At 40.6% G+C, this 16,087-nt stretch overlaps 1 protein-coding gene across 1 annotated transcript in view; it reads left to right on the top strand.

The window, feature by feature from the left end:
* The window catches only part of SUN3 (Sad1 and UNC84 domain containing 3), a 34,435-nt gene extending 25,149 nt beyond the window's left edge, over window positions 1-9,286 (top strand). Inside the window, exons 7-10 of the mRNA XM_058534787.1 lie at window positions 1,909-2,024; window positions 3,291-3,458; window positions 7,079-7,171; window positions 8,363-9,286. Coding sequence (XP_058390770.1) covers window positions 1,909-2,024; window positions 3,291-3,458; window positions 7,079-7,171; window positions 8,363-8,482 — 497 coding nt within the window. The 3' untranslated portion in view covers window positions 8,483-9,286. The remainder of the gene's footprint in view (window positions 1-1,908; window positions 2,025-3,290; window positions 3,459-7,078; window positions 7,172-8,362) is intronic.
* The last annotated feature ends 6,801 nt before the right edge of the window (window positions 9,287-16,087 follow it).

The following is a 16,087-nucleotide window of genomic DNA, read 5'->3' as shown; positions in this document are numbered from 1 at the left end:
ATTACTGTTCATTAGTGAAATATAAATTAAAACCACAATGATATACCACTAGGTATCTATTAGAACAGCAAACACACTAACAAAAACTGACATAGGAAGTTCTGGAAACAATGGGAAGCAACTGTAACTCTTATACACTGCTGGTGAGAATGTAACATGGTATAGCCATTTTGGAAAACTGTTTGACAATTCTTATGAAGTTAAATATAACACTTATCTTATGACCCAGCAATCTGACCTCTAGGTATTTACCTGAGAAAAATTTAGACTTATGTTCACAACAAAACCTGAATATCTATAGTACGAGAATATCTATAGCAACTTTATTCATAATCACCAAAACTAGAAATAGCCCAAATATCCATCAACAGATGAATGAATAGCTAGTTGTAGTGTATCCATACAGTGGAATATTCCTCAGCAATAAAAAGGAATGAACTGTGGGTTCTCATTACACCACCCAGGATTCTCAAATGTGTTGATTGTGCTAAAAGAAAGTAGCCATATTGCAGAGGCTCTGTCCTGTGACTGGCTACAGAGGGACAGCAGGAGGAGAGGTCCAGAACAGGCAAATCTATAGTGATAGCAAGTAGATTAGTGACTGCCTAGGGCTGAGGTAGGAGGCTGGGGGAAATGGGGAGTGATTGCTAGGTGCTATGGGTTTCTTTTTGGGCTGATTGAAAATGTTCTAATGTTGATTGTGGTCATAGTCACACAAATCTGTGAATATACTAAAAACCACTACATTGCACACTTTAAATGGGTGAATTGTATGGTATGTGAATTATATCTCAATAAAGCTGATTAAAAAATAAAAAAACAAATGAATAAAAAAGTGAATAAATATGACTGATTTAAAAAAACCCTACATACCCCAATTTACATTTTTTCTTGAATAGATTACGAGGAGCAGGGGGCAGCCTTATATTAGCATGTGACAGTGTAGTTCCTGTCCAATAGGTTGAGTAGGATTAGTGATTGATTGAGCAGACAGTATCAGCACTCAAAACAAAGTGCACACAGTGTTGTCAGATAAAAGAAAGGATGCCCAGTTAAATTTGAATTTCAGGCTAACAGCAAATAATTTTTTAGTATAAATATGCTCCAAATCTTATATGAGACATACTAGCACTAAAAAACTATTCATTTTTTATCTGAAATTCAAATTTAACTGGAAGTCTTATATTTTTTCAAGCAAAATCTGGCAACCTTAGGTACACATGCACTATTTCAAATTGTGCCATCTTAGAGAAAGCACTGGTAAGTGGATATTCAGTCAGGCACGTGTCTTTTTAATGTTGTATTGTGATATCCAGATGGAATTTGAGGAAGTGACTTGCATTTTCTTTATTGGTTATGTAAAAATACATTTTGCTTCTAAAATGAAGTAATGTGAAGGGATAATATTTGATGAGTATATTTTATATATCTTTGATTAGAATTAAGCTCAATGAATCTGCAGAATTGCTATTATGAATATAACTTTTTAGTACATTTATGACATTGTTGGTTTTTCTGCTTTTTTGTTTTTGAGTGAATTGGGCTAACATAAAAGTCTCATTTATCACATGAGCTGTTAAAATATGGGGGTCTATGTGTCTTTTTAGGTAATAAACATAATCCACATAATATTTCCATCTCTAAATCAATTGCTCCAGAATTCAACTTTTTATCAAAATACCAGTTTTGGAAATCTTGTGAAACTACACAGAGCAAGTGTGGTTTTCTCAAAGTGACAAAATTTCAGTGGTAATGAAAACTGAAAGTCAGACTTTTCCTACCAATTCCTGAATATGAATTTTACCTTATTCATAATTTGTCCAGTAATAGTTTTCCAACATTATTAAAATCTAAATGATGGTTTGAGTTGTGTAATTTTTTATTTTAAAAATTATATTATAATTTTAGGAGCCTCCATCATTGAAGCTGGGACCTCAGAAAGTTACAAAAATAATAAAGCAAAACTATACTGGCATGGGATTGGATTCTTAAATTATGAAATGCCTCCGGATATTATTCTTCAGGTAAAAGCTAGATTACGAGTAATCTGTTTATATTTCAGGATTTTGTTCCTGTTATTTCTCATGAAAATATTAATATCTGAAATGGAGGTAGTATGAGTCTCTGAACTTGTCACAGAACGTGAAACCATCTCCTTGCATTTTTGTAGTTATCAAACTACATGAATTATTTCATACTTTATGGTCAGTAAAATATGGTTAATTAATTAATTAACTAATTATTTTAAGATTGGTAAGTTAGATTATTTACTTCTCAAATAGAACATACACATTCCATATCTTTAAGTTGATTCTGTGGCCTCCCTTTTCCATTGAAAACTTCACTCAACACACATTCACTGAAAGTTCCTGCCTCCCGAGTGCCAGTACTGTGCTACCTGCTGTTCCAGCTAACACCTTCTTATAAAGTCTAATTATAACAGGGGCAATTTCCAAATAAGATTTCCACTAACGTTTCTGTTCAAGTCAAAAGACACTAGACATCAACAGATAGTAGAGCTCTTCTTAAGTATAATCTACACGTCTAAAGTTAGTTTCCAATTAAGAAATACCTTCGGGGCAAAACTATGGATCACATTCCGTAGTGTAGTCTAGATCTGAAAAATGGTAGACATCATTTTTCTTCTTTACCAACAGCACTAGCATCACCATCACTATCACCACCATTATCACCTCCATCACCACCACCATTCTCACTACCACCATCACCACCACCATTCTCACTACCACCATCACCACCATCATCACCACTACCACCATCTATACCACCATAACTACCATCACACCATCACCACCACCACCATCGCTGCTACCACCACCACCACATCATTACCGTTCCCACCTCCACTGCTACCGTCACCACTATCGCTATCACCACCACCTCCACCACCACCACCACCACCATCACCATCACCACAATGAACACCACCACCATCTCACTACCACCATCTTCACTATCTTCTCCACCATCAGCACCATCAACACACCATCACCACTCATACCAACTAGCTGTGTCTAGCAGCTTAGAGTCTAGTCAGAGCAACGAAAAAAATATATAATAAAGGGCTCTGATTGATCTAAGTGTAACGTGCTATGAGGAACCACCAAACCTGTGGGTATCTTGGAAGTTTTCCTGTTTGATATGTATCCCATACAATGCCTTCATATTATAGGCATAACTGAGATTGTGGTCAATAGTGATTAGCTGACCAATTGTAGGGGTGGATTTATATAATCAGATAAGAGAATAACTCAGTGTGTTCTTTCCAGCCGGATGTCCACCCTGGAAAGTGCTGGGCCTTTCCAGGTTCCCAGGGTCATGCTCTAATCAAGCTTGCCAGGAAGATCATCCCAACTGCTGTTACCATGGAGCACATCTCAGAGAAGGTATCTCCCTCAGGAGACATCTCCAGTGCACCCAAGGAATTTTCTGTCTATGTGAGTAGCTGTCTAAACCTTTGTTTAGAGAGGGTTATGATAGAAGGTGGTTGGCTAGGAATTAGGACCTGGGATCTCATCTGAACTGTGCGGCTAACCATTTGAGAAAGTCACTTACTTCCTAGACTCTGCTTTGTATTTACCAAGTGAGGGAGTTGGACCAGATGATTTCTATTACTTAATTTTAATTTTTACTTTTATCAAAGTTATACATGTACAATTAAAAAATCAAACATTTCCATACCGTGTTTATAATGAAACACAGTTTTCCTTGTCTCACTCCTCCCACCCCTGAATTTTCCTCTCCAGAAGCTTCCACTTGCCGCAGTATTAGCTGCTTATTTGGGTACTTGCTTTCATATTTGCTTTTAGTGTTATTTCTTGATGTTTCAGTTTTGGTTATTATCTACTGAGGTCTTCCTGGAAAATGAAGCTTAGCTCTCTTCCATGGTTTTCCCATGCTCCCAAAATGCTTATGTCTTACTTTTTTTAGAAACAGGTTTATGGAGATATAATTCATACATCATGCAATTAATTCATTTAAAGTGTACCCCTCAGTGGCTTTTAGTATATTCACAGAGTGGTGCATCCATCACTACAATCAATTTTAGAATATTCTTATTACCCCCAAAAGAAACTCTGTATCTCTTAGCTGTCACCCTCCATCCACCCAACCCTCTGCCCCAGCCCTAGGCAACCACTAATCTACTTTGTCTCTATAGATTGACATATTCTGGGCACTTGATATAAGTGGAATCATATATGTGGTCTTTTGTGATTGTCTTCTTTCATTTAGCATAATGTTTTCACGGTTCATCTATGTTAGAACATGTGTCAGTACTTTATTTTTTTTAAATTGCTGAATAATATTTCATTGTATAGATAGACAATGTTTTATTTATCCATTCTTCAGTTGATGGACATTTGAGATGCTTCCACTTTTTTGGCTATTATGAGTAATGCTGCTATGAACATTTATGTGCAAGCTTCTGTGTGGACATAATTTCCATTTCTTTTGGATCTATACTAGGAGTGGAATTGCTAGATCACATGGTAACTCCGTGTTTCATGTTTGGAGCACTGCTAGATGGTGTATCTTACTGTGAGTTTCAGTCAGTATTTAATGTTTTCATTGGGACCATGTGACCAATCTTGTTCTCAGTTGAGCCATATAGTATACTTGAATACTATTTTCTTTGTGTAAAATTTTTGATGTTCCTAAGGATGATAATTGTCTCATTTTTATTTAATTTGCTTAGTTTTCTATATTCCTGTCACATTCCCAACCTCTTCTTCAGAAGCCTAAATATCTTCCTATTATGTTCATTCACGTCAGATAATCTATAAATTTCTTTTCTTTTTTATTTTGAGACCTCCCTCTGGAGCACTCAGACCAACTGCTCCAGTCTGCCTGCTGGCTAGTTAGGTCTGATGCACAGCTGTTAGCCGGGGCTTCCAATTCCACACACTGAAGATTTGGCTGATCATTCAATCTATTATTTAAAAAATCTTTTCTCTCTTATTTTCCTTATTTGTTTTTTGTTCTACTTTCTGAAAGATTTTCTCTATTTGTATTTTAACCTCTATGTTGAATTCTTTATTTCTGCTGTCATGATTATTCTTTCTAAGTCATTTTTTTCTGTAAATATTCCCTTTTTTAGAGTTTAAATTTTTTGTTTCAAGGATGCAATATCTTCTCTTAAGCCTCAGAAGATATTAACGGACATTAATTGTAGTTTTGTTTCATATTCTTCTGCTCCCTCCTCTGTTGATAGGGGCTCCGTCTTTCTTCTTAGGTGTTTTTCTCATGTGTATGGTGATGCTTATCAGTCGCATGTAACAGCTAAATGGTAAAAAGTTAGCTGAAAATTTGCACACAGGGTGGGGCGCATGGACAGGGAGCTTCAAGGGTGAATGGTCTGGTTGGGCCATTTCTTCTGGAGACCCCAGAGTGTGGCATCAGGCTGGCTGACCCTGGGAGGAATCCTGCAACTTCGTGCCCAGGAGGTTTCAGCGTGGCCGACCACATACGGGGTGTGGCTGGGAGAAGAGCTACATGGGCCACCATTCAGTGTGTAGGGTGTGCCTTCACCTCTTATTTCTGCAGAGTGCTCCTGAGGCCAGCCGTCCTAGAGCTGGGAGGAAGAAGATAATCCTCTGCTGGGCCAGGGCAGGAGTGGTGACTGGCCAGATTGGGGGTCTAACTGCTTTTTGAACAGGCTGTCCGCCCACCCTTGGATTTGGGCACCCCTGCAGCCCCATGCCCTGCCCCTCTCCCGTGGCCTCATCTCTGGCCCTTTCTGGGGACTTGGAGTGTACTTTGGGGTCAGTGTGCTGCTGGTCCCTCCTACGGTCAGGGTAGTTTGTGTTTTCTCCAGGCCACTGAACCAGATTTTTTTGTCTTAGCATCTGCTCCCATGCTTTCCTCATAGGTATGTGACTTACTTCAATTTCTTGGTGTCCCTCTCTGGAGGTGGGATCAGAGTTAAACATGGCGCTCAACCTCTCTTCTGCATCATTCGAACTCCGCTAAATGCCATGACTTTGGGGTTACAAAACAGAAAGAAGACTACTTACCATCCTTGGATGCAAGCCTGTTGCCACCCACAATAGGTGTCTGCTGACACCTATAGTTGAGTTAGGTTGTATTGGAGCAGATCAAACTCCCCTTCAGAAAGGTGCACACTGTTGCTCATTACAGAGGAATTATGGGTGAATCCTTTAGGCTAGAATTGTTTAGTAATAAAAAGTACTTCTCATCATTTTTCTCCTATATTAGCAAATTTATGAACCAAGTGAAATTAAAACAGGATGATGAAGGTGGAAATAAAACTAGCACTTCTATCTTAACAGGCTAAAGGAATTATATGAGGCTTGAGTTTTATATATATAATTATGGGTACATTATTTAGTCATCATGTATCCAATTCTTTTAATAAAATTGTTATAAATAGTTTCAATATTAATATTTTCATTATAAAATGATTGATCTAATAAACTATTTTGTTGTGTTACTATGATTTAAGGAAACTGACAGTAAACTTTAGATTCACAAAATAAATTAATTTCCACCAGTGCACTCTCCTCTCAAAAATCTTCAATTTTGAATGGGGGAGAAAGAAGAGAAGTTGCATACAAATATCAATATTTTCTTTCAGTCAACAAAAGTTTACTTTGGGAACAGACTTATCTGTGTGATCAAAGTCTGGCAATTGGATTAAGTTTATCTCATTTGGAAAACACTGGGTCAACATGGGGACTCATTTTTGGTTTATTTTATTTAAAGTGTAGCAAATACAGTTATCAGGCCAGAGTTAATGCTGGGATTTGCCCTATCTATCCATTCATCTATCTATGTATCTGTGTGTGTATCTGTCTATCTACCTATCATATATCTACTATCTATCTATCTCCCTGTCTATCTAGTCAACCCTAGAGGCCTGATTCTCGCCTCACAACCCCTTGAGTTAAATGCCTAAACACCTAACACAGCACTGTGCCCCTGGTGGACACCCAAAAATGTCTGGTGAATTGTTGCTACTTGAACAGACAACTGCCTCCATTTATTTTAACCAAGCGTCCATTCATTACAACCTCCATGTCTGTTGCTTTCTTTATAGGGCATCTCGAAACAATGTGAAGGAGAAGAAATTTTCCTAGGTCAGTTTGTATATAACAGAACAGGAACCACTGTTCAAACATTTGAGCTCCAGGTAATGACAGCCCTGGTTAGGATATGAGTGGCTCCATCCCTGGGATTGGTTTGTTGCAGTTGCTTAATGCAAAGTGGAATGTGAGAATAATTATGACAAAAGTATGAGTTAAGCAAGGCTTATCTGTACTTCAATTCTTAGCTCCAAGTGCTTATGTGGATTTTATTGAAAAAGACAGGCAATTACCAGAGCAGTTTCTAAGCTTAATTCTTCTTTATTTGCTATCACTTTTTTTTATAATTTTATTTATTTATTTATTTCCCCCAAAGCCCCAGTAGATAGCTGTATGTCATAGCTGCACATCCTTCTAGTTGCTGTATGTGGGACACGGCCTCAGCATGGCCGGAGAAGTGGTGCGTCGGTGTGTGCCCGGGATCCGAACCTGGGCCTCCAGCAGTGGAGCGCGCGCACTTAACTGCTAAGCCACGGGTCCGGCCCTGCTATCACTTTTAAAAAATATATTCACTTTCTCGGTCCTTATCTTACCTATTGGGTTCCCTTGATACCATTAGGTTGGATAGTCACTATCTCACCTTCCTTGGGTAAAGGGTATGGGGTTGATGGTGCAGTATGAGATGGTTAGAGGCAGAGAGGAACTCAGAGGAAGATAGACTAAATATTCAACACCAGATAATACAGGTAAAACTTCTCTTCCTAACTCAATCAGAAAAAAATAGCAACTGTTAACATATAATCCCCTGAAAGTTATTAAGGTATATATATTTCATTATTTCTCATTAGCCACAGGAAGTAATAAAGAGATGTCGAAGGCATCTCATACCATGTACAAGTGTTTTATGAAACTTCTTGGCCAATAGTGAGAAAATCTAAGCTGAAAACAATATATGTGTTAGAAATGAATGTACTTGTAGAGTTTCATGTTTGATTGTATTTCCAGTCTCTGCCTGCCTCCTTTCCTGGCACAGCCAACCAGGAGTACTGTGGGGTGTGATGCGGCAGTGAGAGGCACTTGGATGCCTAGACCACCATATTATCTTCCTCCCTTCTATTTGTCTTCTTATGAGCTTGTTACTCAACGCTAGCTCATTTTCTCATCCACTAAACCAGTATTTGAAACTAATTGTGTTAGGAAGGAAAGAGTTTTAATTTTCCATTATGTCAGCATTCCTTGGAATTCTTTGAGATGGATTTCTTTATAAGGCATTAATTTTATCTTTTCTTTATTTTCAGCATGAAGTTTCTGCATCTTTATTGTGTGTGAAACTTAAAATCCTCAGCAACTGGGGACACCTGAAGTATACTTGTCTATATAGATTCAGGGTCCATGGTACCCCAGAAGATCACACCTAGAGAGCTGGTATAGAAGGCCATGACCACGGGTCCAGAATATTCAAGTATTCTTATTCCATTAGATTTACCGCACCCATGGGAATCGAAAATTAAGAGTGGGAGGGAAACCTTACAGTGGTTCATACTTGCCAGTAAAAAATGAATGAATTTTACTAATAAAAAATAGGAAAGTGAATTCAACCTCCTTGTGGTAGTTTACCTTCTGAGGATGAATCATCTTGCTGGAGCATTTAAAAGTGAATTTGTATTTAGAAGAAGATGGTGTTATTCACCAGTCTTTCTCATAATAGCATCTTTGTTTTTATTTATTCATTCATCCATACCATGTATGGATGTCCACTGTTACCACTATTATTTAACCCTGATCTGGAGGCACTGGTCAATGTGATTAAATAAGCAAAAGAACTTAGAGGTAAAAATTAAGGAAGTTTGACCATGACTATTTGCAGATGATTAGATGAATTCTTTGAAATGCAGTAAAGTCAATTAAAATATACATTACAAACAAGGAGAAACTGCAGCAAGTTAGTGGATACAAAATTATCACATATAAATCAACATCATTCATAAATACAAACAACAACCAGTTAGAGGATATAATTTACAAAAGCCACAACAAAGATATAAAAAATCAAATATAAGAATTAAGCTACCTGTATGAAGAGATGCCCAAACAACATGGATGACTAAAAGAAGACTTCAATTAATGGAAAGACATAACTTATTTATGGATACCAAAACTCCACTATCAAGACATCAATTCTCTGTAAGTTAATCTACAAATTCAATTTGATCTCAATTAAAAACCAGAAAAAATTTATGGTATTTATGAGTCAATTATGGAATATTAAGGAATTATTGTTAAAAAGAATGTTTAGGTACCTGTGTGATAATGGCATTGTGATTTTGTTACAAAAAATAATTCTTATCATTTAGATTTATATGTTTAAGTATTTACAGATGAAATGATATATCTAAAATATGTTTCAAAATAATATGAGGAGAAAACGAATGGGAAGATTGATGAAAAAGAGTGGCCATAAAATGATCATTGAAGTTGGTGCTGATCCATGAAGGCTCACTTATTTATATGTGTTTGATATTTTCAATTTTAGAAAGGTTTTAAAAGATTAAAACACATATATACGTAAGAAACCAAAGGGTCGTGTTTTGAATCAAGCCAAATTGCTTCTAAAGTTCATATGGAAATATAAACTTACTAGGAAGTCAGGAAACCTCTGGGGGGAAAAAAAAAAAAGAATCAACAAAGGGAAACAGTTCTATGACTGTGATATTGTGATTTATAATAAGAAATGTGTATTTGGTCTTTGTCCTAATTTCTGCCACAGAAATCCTAAAACCCTTGGAATGTTTTAAGTGATGACAGTAATAAAGGTGTCTTTTGTTATGTTAATGAGGTGAGTGGACCTCACCTAAGGATGGGGGCTGGTTGCCAGGAGAACCAACCATGTGATGAGAGGGTTGGAACTTTCAGAACCTCCCCATCCCCCCCATGGCCCCCCCCCTCCCCGCCCCGGGACGGGAGAGGGGCTGGAGGTTGAATCAATCACCAACGGCCAATGATTAAACCAATAATGCTTATATAATGAAGCCTCCATTAAAAACCCAAAAGGATGGAGTTCGAAGAGCTTCTGGGTTGGTGAACATGTGGAGATTCTGGGAGAGTGGCACCTGGAGAGGGCATGGAAACCTCATGCTCTTTCCCAATACCTTGCCCTATGCATCTCTTCCATCTGGCTGTTCCTGAGTCATATTCTTTTATAATAAACTGATGATCTAGTAAGTAAAATGCTTCTCTGAGTTCTGTGAGTTGCTCTAGCAAATTAATAGAACCCAAGGAGGGGGACATGGGAATCCCAATTTATAGCTGGTCAGTCAAAAGCACAGGTGACAACCTGGACTTGTGATTGGCATCTGAAGTGGGGGAGAAGGCAGTTTTGTGGGACTGAGCCCTTAACCTGTGGGATCTGACACTATCTCCAGGTAGATAGTGTCAGAATTGAGTTGAAGTGTAGGACACATGAGCTAATGCTGGAGAATGCTTGGAGTGGGGAAAACCACAAAAACATTGGAATTGGTATCCCAGAATCATTAATGACATAGATATAAAACAAAAGAAAAATAAATAAATTCTACTACATAAAAAGAAAAAAACCACTGCATGGCCAACAAAACCTTAAATGAAACAGAAAAAAAAATTGCCATTGATATTATAAAGACCAATCTTTCCAATACGTAAAGAGTCTCAAGAAAGCAATAATAATATCAATAACTCTGTAGAAAAATGGCAAAGAATATGAACAAACTGTTCACAGAAACATATGAAAAGGTATTCAAGCTTATTTATTTTAAGAAAAATGGCAAAAGTGACGTGGTGGTACTATGTTTCACCAGTGAAATTAGAAAAATCCAAAAGTCTGATAATGTTTTGTTGGTGAGGCTTGGGAAAAGAGGCTCTCTCACACACTGCTGGTGAAAATGCAAATAGGCACAACCATTGTGGAGGGAACTTGGCAAAATCTCTCAAAATTAGAGATGCATATACCTTTTGATGCAACAGTTGTCATGTGCAGAATACCATATATAAAATTTATTCATCCGCAGTGTTTACCAGGAGGCAAGGGAATAAATGAGGGAGGAAAGGGGGGCAGGAGAGGCTCCCACATAGGTGAGAGCAAAATGGTTCACTGTATAATGTTTTGTTTTCAAACCACGTGCAAGTGTCGCCTATCCAGACAGTAAACATTTTTTTTGTAAGACATGATCTCTTGTTTATTCTTACATAATGATTATAAAGGAAAAACTCACTTCTCCTGCGTGTTTCTCCTTTACACTCATACGACTCCCACACTCACAACACTTCTGACACCAGATGTGTGAGTTTTTCCCGCATTAGCAATTCTGTGACACCAGCTGGGTCTCCTACAATTTAATTCACTTCTGACATTTATTTCCCAGAGTGAGCACGACCCCAGAGGTTAAGGACTCAGTCCCACCAGACTGTTCCCCCTTCAGATGCCGATTGCAAGTAGTGGGTCCCTGGGTTACCCACAACTTCTGCCAGATTTCACTACAAATTGGAGATTCCCGTGACCTGGCCCCCACCCCTTGGATTCAATTATTTGCTAGAACAGCTCACAGAACTCAGGAAAACACTTATATTTACCAGTTTATTATATAATAAATGACACAGATGAACAGCCAGACACAGAGATACATAGGGTGAGGTCTGGAAGCACAGCACAGGAGCTTCTGTCCCTGTGGAGTTGGGGTGCATCACTCTCCATGTATGCGGATATGTTCAAGAACCCAGAAGCTGTCTGAACCCTAGGCTGTTGGGAGTTTTACGGAGGCTTCCTCATGTAGGCATGATGGATCATTAACTCCATTTCTAGCTGCTGTCTGGAGAATGGGGGTGGGGCTGAAAATTCCAAGCTTCTAATCATGGCTTGGTCATTCTGGTGACCAGCCCCCGTCCAGGAGCCCACCCAGAGTCACCTCATTAAACAAAAGGCATTCCTACTACTCAGGAAATTCCAAGGGATTTAGGAGCTCAGAGCCAGGAAGAGGAGGGGAGAGACCAATATATGTATTTTCTATTATTTCACAATGGTCAAGGGGGAAAAGTAGATATTAAATAAGTAAAGAGTGATACCTGTTATGAAAACAAAAAATAAGAAATGGACACATAAAACCAGGGGACTCAGCCACAGAAGTAGGGAAGCTTCTGGCAAGGAAAAGACTTATGATAGGGGTCCTCAGCTGGTCTCTGTGTCAGAATCACCCCATCACATGAGGGAAGTCCATGGGCCTTCTGAAGCAGCAGAGAGCCAGAAAGACAGAAGCAGAGAAGACAGAGACAGCAGGGTGCTGCCTCTGCACGCTCTCTGAGCTTGAGGACGTGGATAAGATGGGGGTGGTATGAAACAGAAAGGGCCTGGATGCCTTTTATTGAGGCACCATAATGTCAGCCCTCCATTTTCACCACAGAAAAGCAACGCTTCAGCACAACATTCAGGTCTTCTGTTCTATCTAAGGCCTCCCTTGAGCATAGGGTCCACTCACAGAGACTCAGGGCCATGGGACGCTGCAGTCTCCTGTGAGTGCTGCCCCCCAGCTGTAGCTGTTTCTGTCCCTTTGCTAAACAAATCAGAAGCTTCAGCAAACAATACTCTTGGATGTGTGTGTTTCCTGGCAGCCATTAGGTGGCCCACCTGAAACACGGCACTTCCATTAAGAAGGTGACTCTGATGAAACCATGAAAGACACGTAGGACCCAGCTGTGTGGGGCGGGTGGGGCTGGGAGTAGGGGGCAGCGTGAAGGGTAGGCTTGTTGCTATAATGAGGCACACGTGTGGTGTCTTAAAGGCACTAAAAGATGTTCAAGAGCTTTGCAAAAGTGACATGAGATGGGGCTGGACAACAGATGGAAGCTTGTAGACTTTATCTGAGGAGTGATGCTTTTGTAGCCATTGAGGATCAAATTTGAGTTTAGACATGTCAGTCTAGCTGGCCTATGGAGAATGGACCAGCGGGGCCCAGGAGTGGACACACAGAGGTTGCAGTGATCATCCAGAACAGGGATTAAAGTTGTGTGTGGAGACAGGGGGATGGAGGGAGATGAACAGAATTGAGAGGGGAGATGAGGGATTGGAAACAGTGGAAGAGGTCAGTGGGTTGCTTAGGATGGAATCCATTCTGAGTCACAAGGGGTTACTGCTCTCGTGGAGTAAATGATGCAGTCACTTCCAAGCTATCAGAGTGGAAGTCAGTTTGAGAGAGTATCTTAGGGCAGTTGAACTAGCCTCCTCCCAGCAATTAGTGTGGCAGTAATGATGTTGGCATCGTTGGCATCCCTTCATGTTCCCAAACCCCTCCCCAGGTTGGGGAATAGAGTATAGAATTCTCTTTCCACTGCTGAATACTAATTCCTCAGGGTGATATAAATTTAGAGTGCAGGCTTGAAATCAGGAGATGCAGGTTCATGACCAGTTTCAAAGCTAACAAGCACCGTGACCTTGGGCACTGTTCTAGTAAAGACATTTTTGGTTATAAGAGAAAGGCCCTACAATGAGTGCAGTAAAAGTGGGAGAGAGTTATTATAAAGTTACCAGGAGATCATGTAACGCAATGACAGGAAGTGAAATGTAGCCAGACCTCATGAGGACAGGAATGAGCCTGCAGCTGAAGGCGTTCTCTGGAGCCTTACATGTGGCCAGTATGGCTACTCCAATGCCAGCCAGGCTCCTGGTGCTAGGCTGTTTAATGGGCACAGATTCCTCCATCTGCATTCCGTATGCATGCCCCTTGACAAAGCAACTTTGTTGCTCCTCCCCTCTAGAAGTGGTCTGTTTCTCTGCCCCCTTATATCCAGGCTGGCCTATGACTTACCTTGACCAATAGAATGTGACAGAAATGATGTATGAATTCTGGAGCCTAAACCTCAGGAGACTTGCAGCTTCTACTATCTCCTTGAACCATTGTCCAGAATCACCTTGTCAAGGTGGGTGGGCCTACAGGAGGATGAGAGGCCACGGGGAGAATGCGGTGCCCCGGGGCACCACCTATCGCCAACTGTCAGGCGTGTGGCTGAGGCCATAGGGGTTTTCCAGCCCAGCAGACCTTCAGCTGAATGCTGTCTCATGAGGACGCCCAGGTGGGGGCAGTTCTGTCTCACAGAATTGTGAGACACCATAAATCTTTGTTGTTGAAGCCACAACTTTTGGGGTAGTTTCTTACACACCAGTAGGTAACTGATATACTCTCCATTTCTAGATTGCTACAGTTTCTCAGATTCCCAGTCCCAGTTACCGAAAGAGGACTCCAAAATGGCTGAGCTCTCTTTATTTATTAAGTGCTGGCAGCCTAATAAGAGACTGCATATACAAAGAGATGATGGTCAGACCATAAAGACAGAACTCTGACCCACAGCCTGCAGCAACCTGCCTGGGAAACCAACCCATCGTCTACAGTAACCGGCCTGGGAAGCCAGCCTGCTCTCTACAAGTCAGACCACTGTCTCTAGCAACCAGACCAGGCAGCCAAATAATCTCCCCTGTAATGATCGGCCCCAAATGGCCAGGGTGTGATCAGTAACTGACAGCTTCCCTAATTTTTGGCCCCACTTCCAACTTTGGACCAATAGAGAGAGCCAAATATGCTTCCCTAACCAATCCCCTGGGACGCCCCACTTCTAGTAGCCGGCCCAGCTTCCCCAGACCCACAGCCCCATCAGGACACACCGGAGCCTTTCCTTTTTCCACTACAAATCTTTCCCTCTCCTTGGCCTGCCTTTGAGTCTCTGCTAAAATGCAAGTGATGGCGGCTGACTCTGAACAAACAGCCTTGCCTGTTCTCACTGGGGTGGTCTTCATTGATTCCCACAATATCAATTGCTTGCCTGCAGGTCAAGTGTACAGCTGTTCAGTCAGCAGGAGCGTGTGGGTCACTGTCCACTCACAGCCTGTGATGCAGTTTCCCATAAAGGGTGTGTAGTAGGGCATGCCGTGCTGACGTTTCTAATTCTCTCTCTTCTCCATCTTTAAAATGGGGGTAATAGCACTGACCTTATGGGTGTTTGTTATCCAAGTGATAATATCAGTATAAAGTGCTATAAAAGTGGTAGCTATCTACGTCATCCTGCTGATGGATAATATTTAAATAGTACTTTGTAAGTGAAACACAGGAAGTACCCAACAATCGCTGGTCTCCCTCCTCCTGGGTGGTAGGTGTTCCCTTCTCAGAGCCCCACCCTCAGCACTATGCCTGATATTTCTCAGGGCTCCACAGATGTTAATTTAAAAAATATCTACGAAATTTATTGAAGTATTCTTCCTTTAACATCTAAAAGATGAGAAGGGTCTTTGAAGAGCTGCTTAAGCAAAACACATCCCTTAAACTAGTACAATTCTCAAAGACATTCACTCATGCCACCTCTACAGCGTGCTTTCCGTCATTTTACAGTTCTCATGTAAAAGAAAAAGAAAAGGTAATTATTCCCTGTCAAATTTGATGCAGAACCTCTGAGCTATGCCAGCGTCTTTCCTCTTGGGTAATTTTTCCAATGTTAACTGGTAATAAACAGGACTGCAAATAGCCTCTCCCCCTCCCCCGACCCCCCAGGGACTGGGGAAGATGAGCTAGCATCTGACAGACACTGGGCAGACACAGCTGTGGGTGACAGCTAGTAAATGCATCATTATCCAGGTAGAATTTACTGCCTCTGCAGCTATAAACAGGTTAGTTCCCTTCCTTCCAACTCCACAGACTGCCTGCCCTTTTTTTTTTTCTTTTTGTGAGGAAGATCAGCCCTGAGCTAACATCCATGCTAATCCTCCTCTTTTTGCTGAGGAAGACCTGCTCTGAGCTAACATCTATTGCCAATCCTCCTCCTTTTTTTTTTCTTTCCCCCAAAGCCCCAGTAGATAGTTGTATGTCATAGTTGCACATCCTTCTAGTTGCTGTATGTGGGACGCGGCCTCAGCATTGCTGGAGAAGTGGTGCTTCGGTGAGTGCCTGGGATCCGAACCTGGGCCGCCAGTAGCGGAGCGCGTGCACTTAACCGCTAAGCCACGGGGCCGGCCC

Source organism: Diceros bicornis, chromosome 41, assembly GCF_020826845.1.
Source record: "Diceros bicornis minor isolate mBicDic1 chromosome 41, mDicBic1.mat.cur, whole genome shotgun sequence".
Classification (NCBI taxonomy): Eukaryota; Metazoa; Chordata; class Mammalia; order Perissodactyla; family Rhinocerotidae; genus Diceros; species Diceros bicornis.
This window is presented reverse-complemented; position numbering and strand designations above follow the sequence as displayed.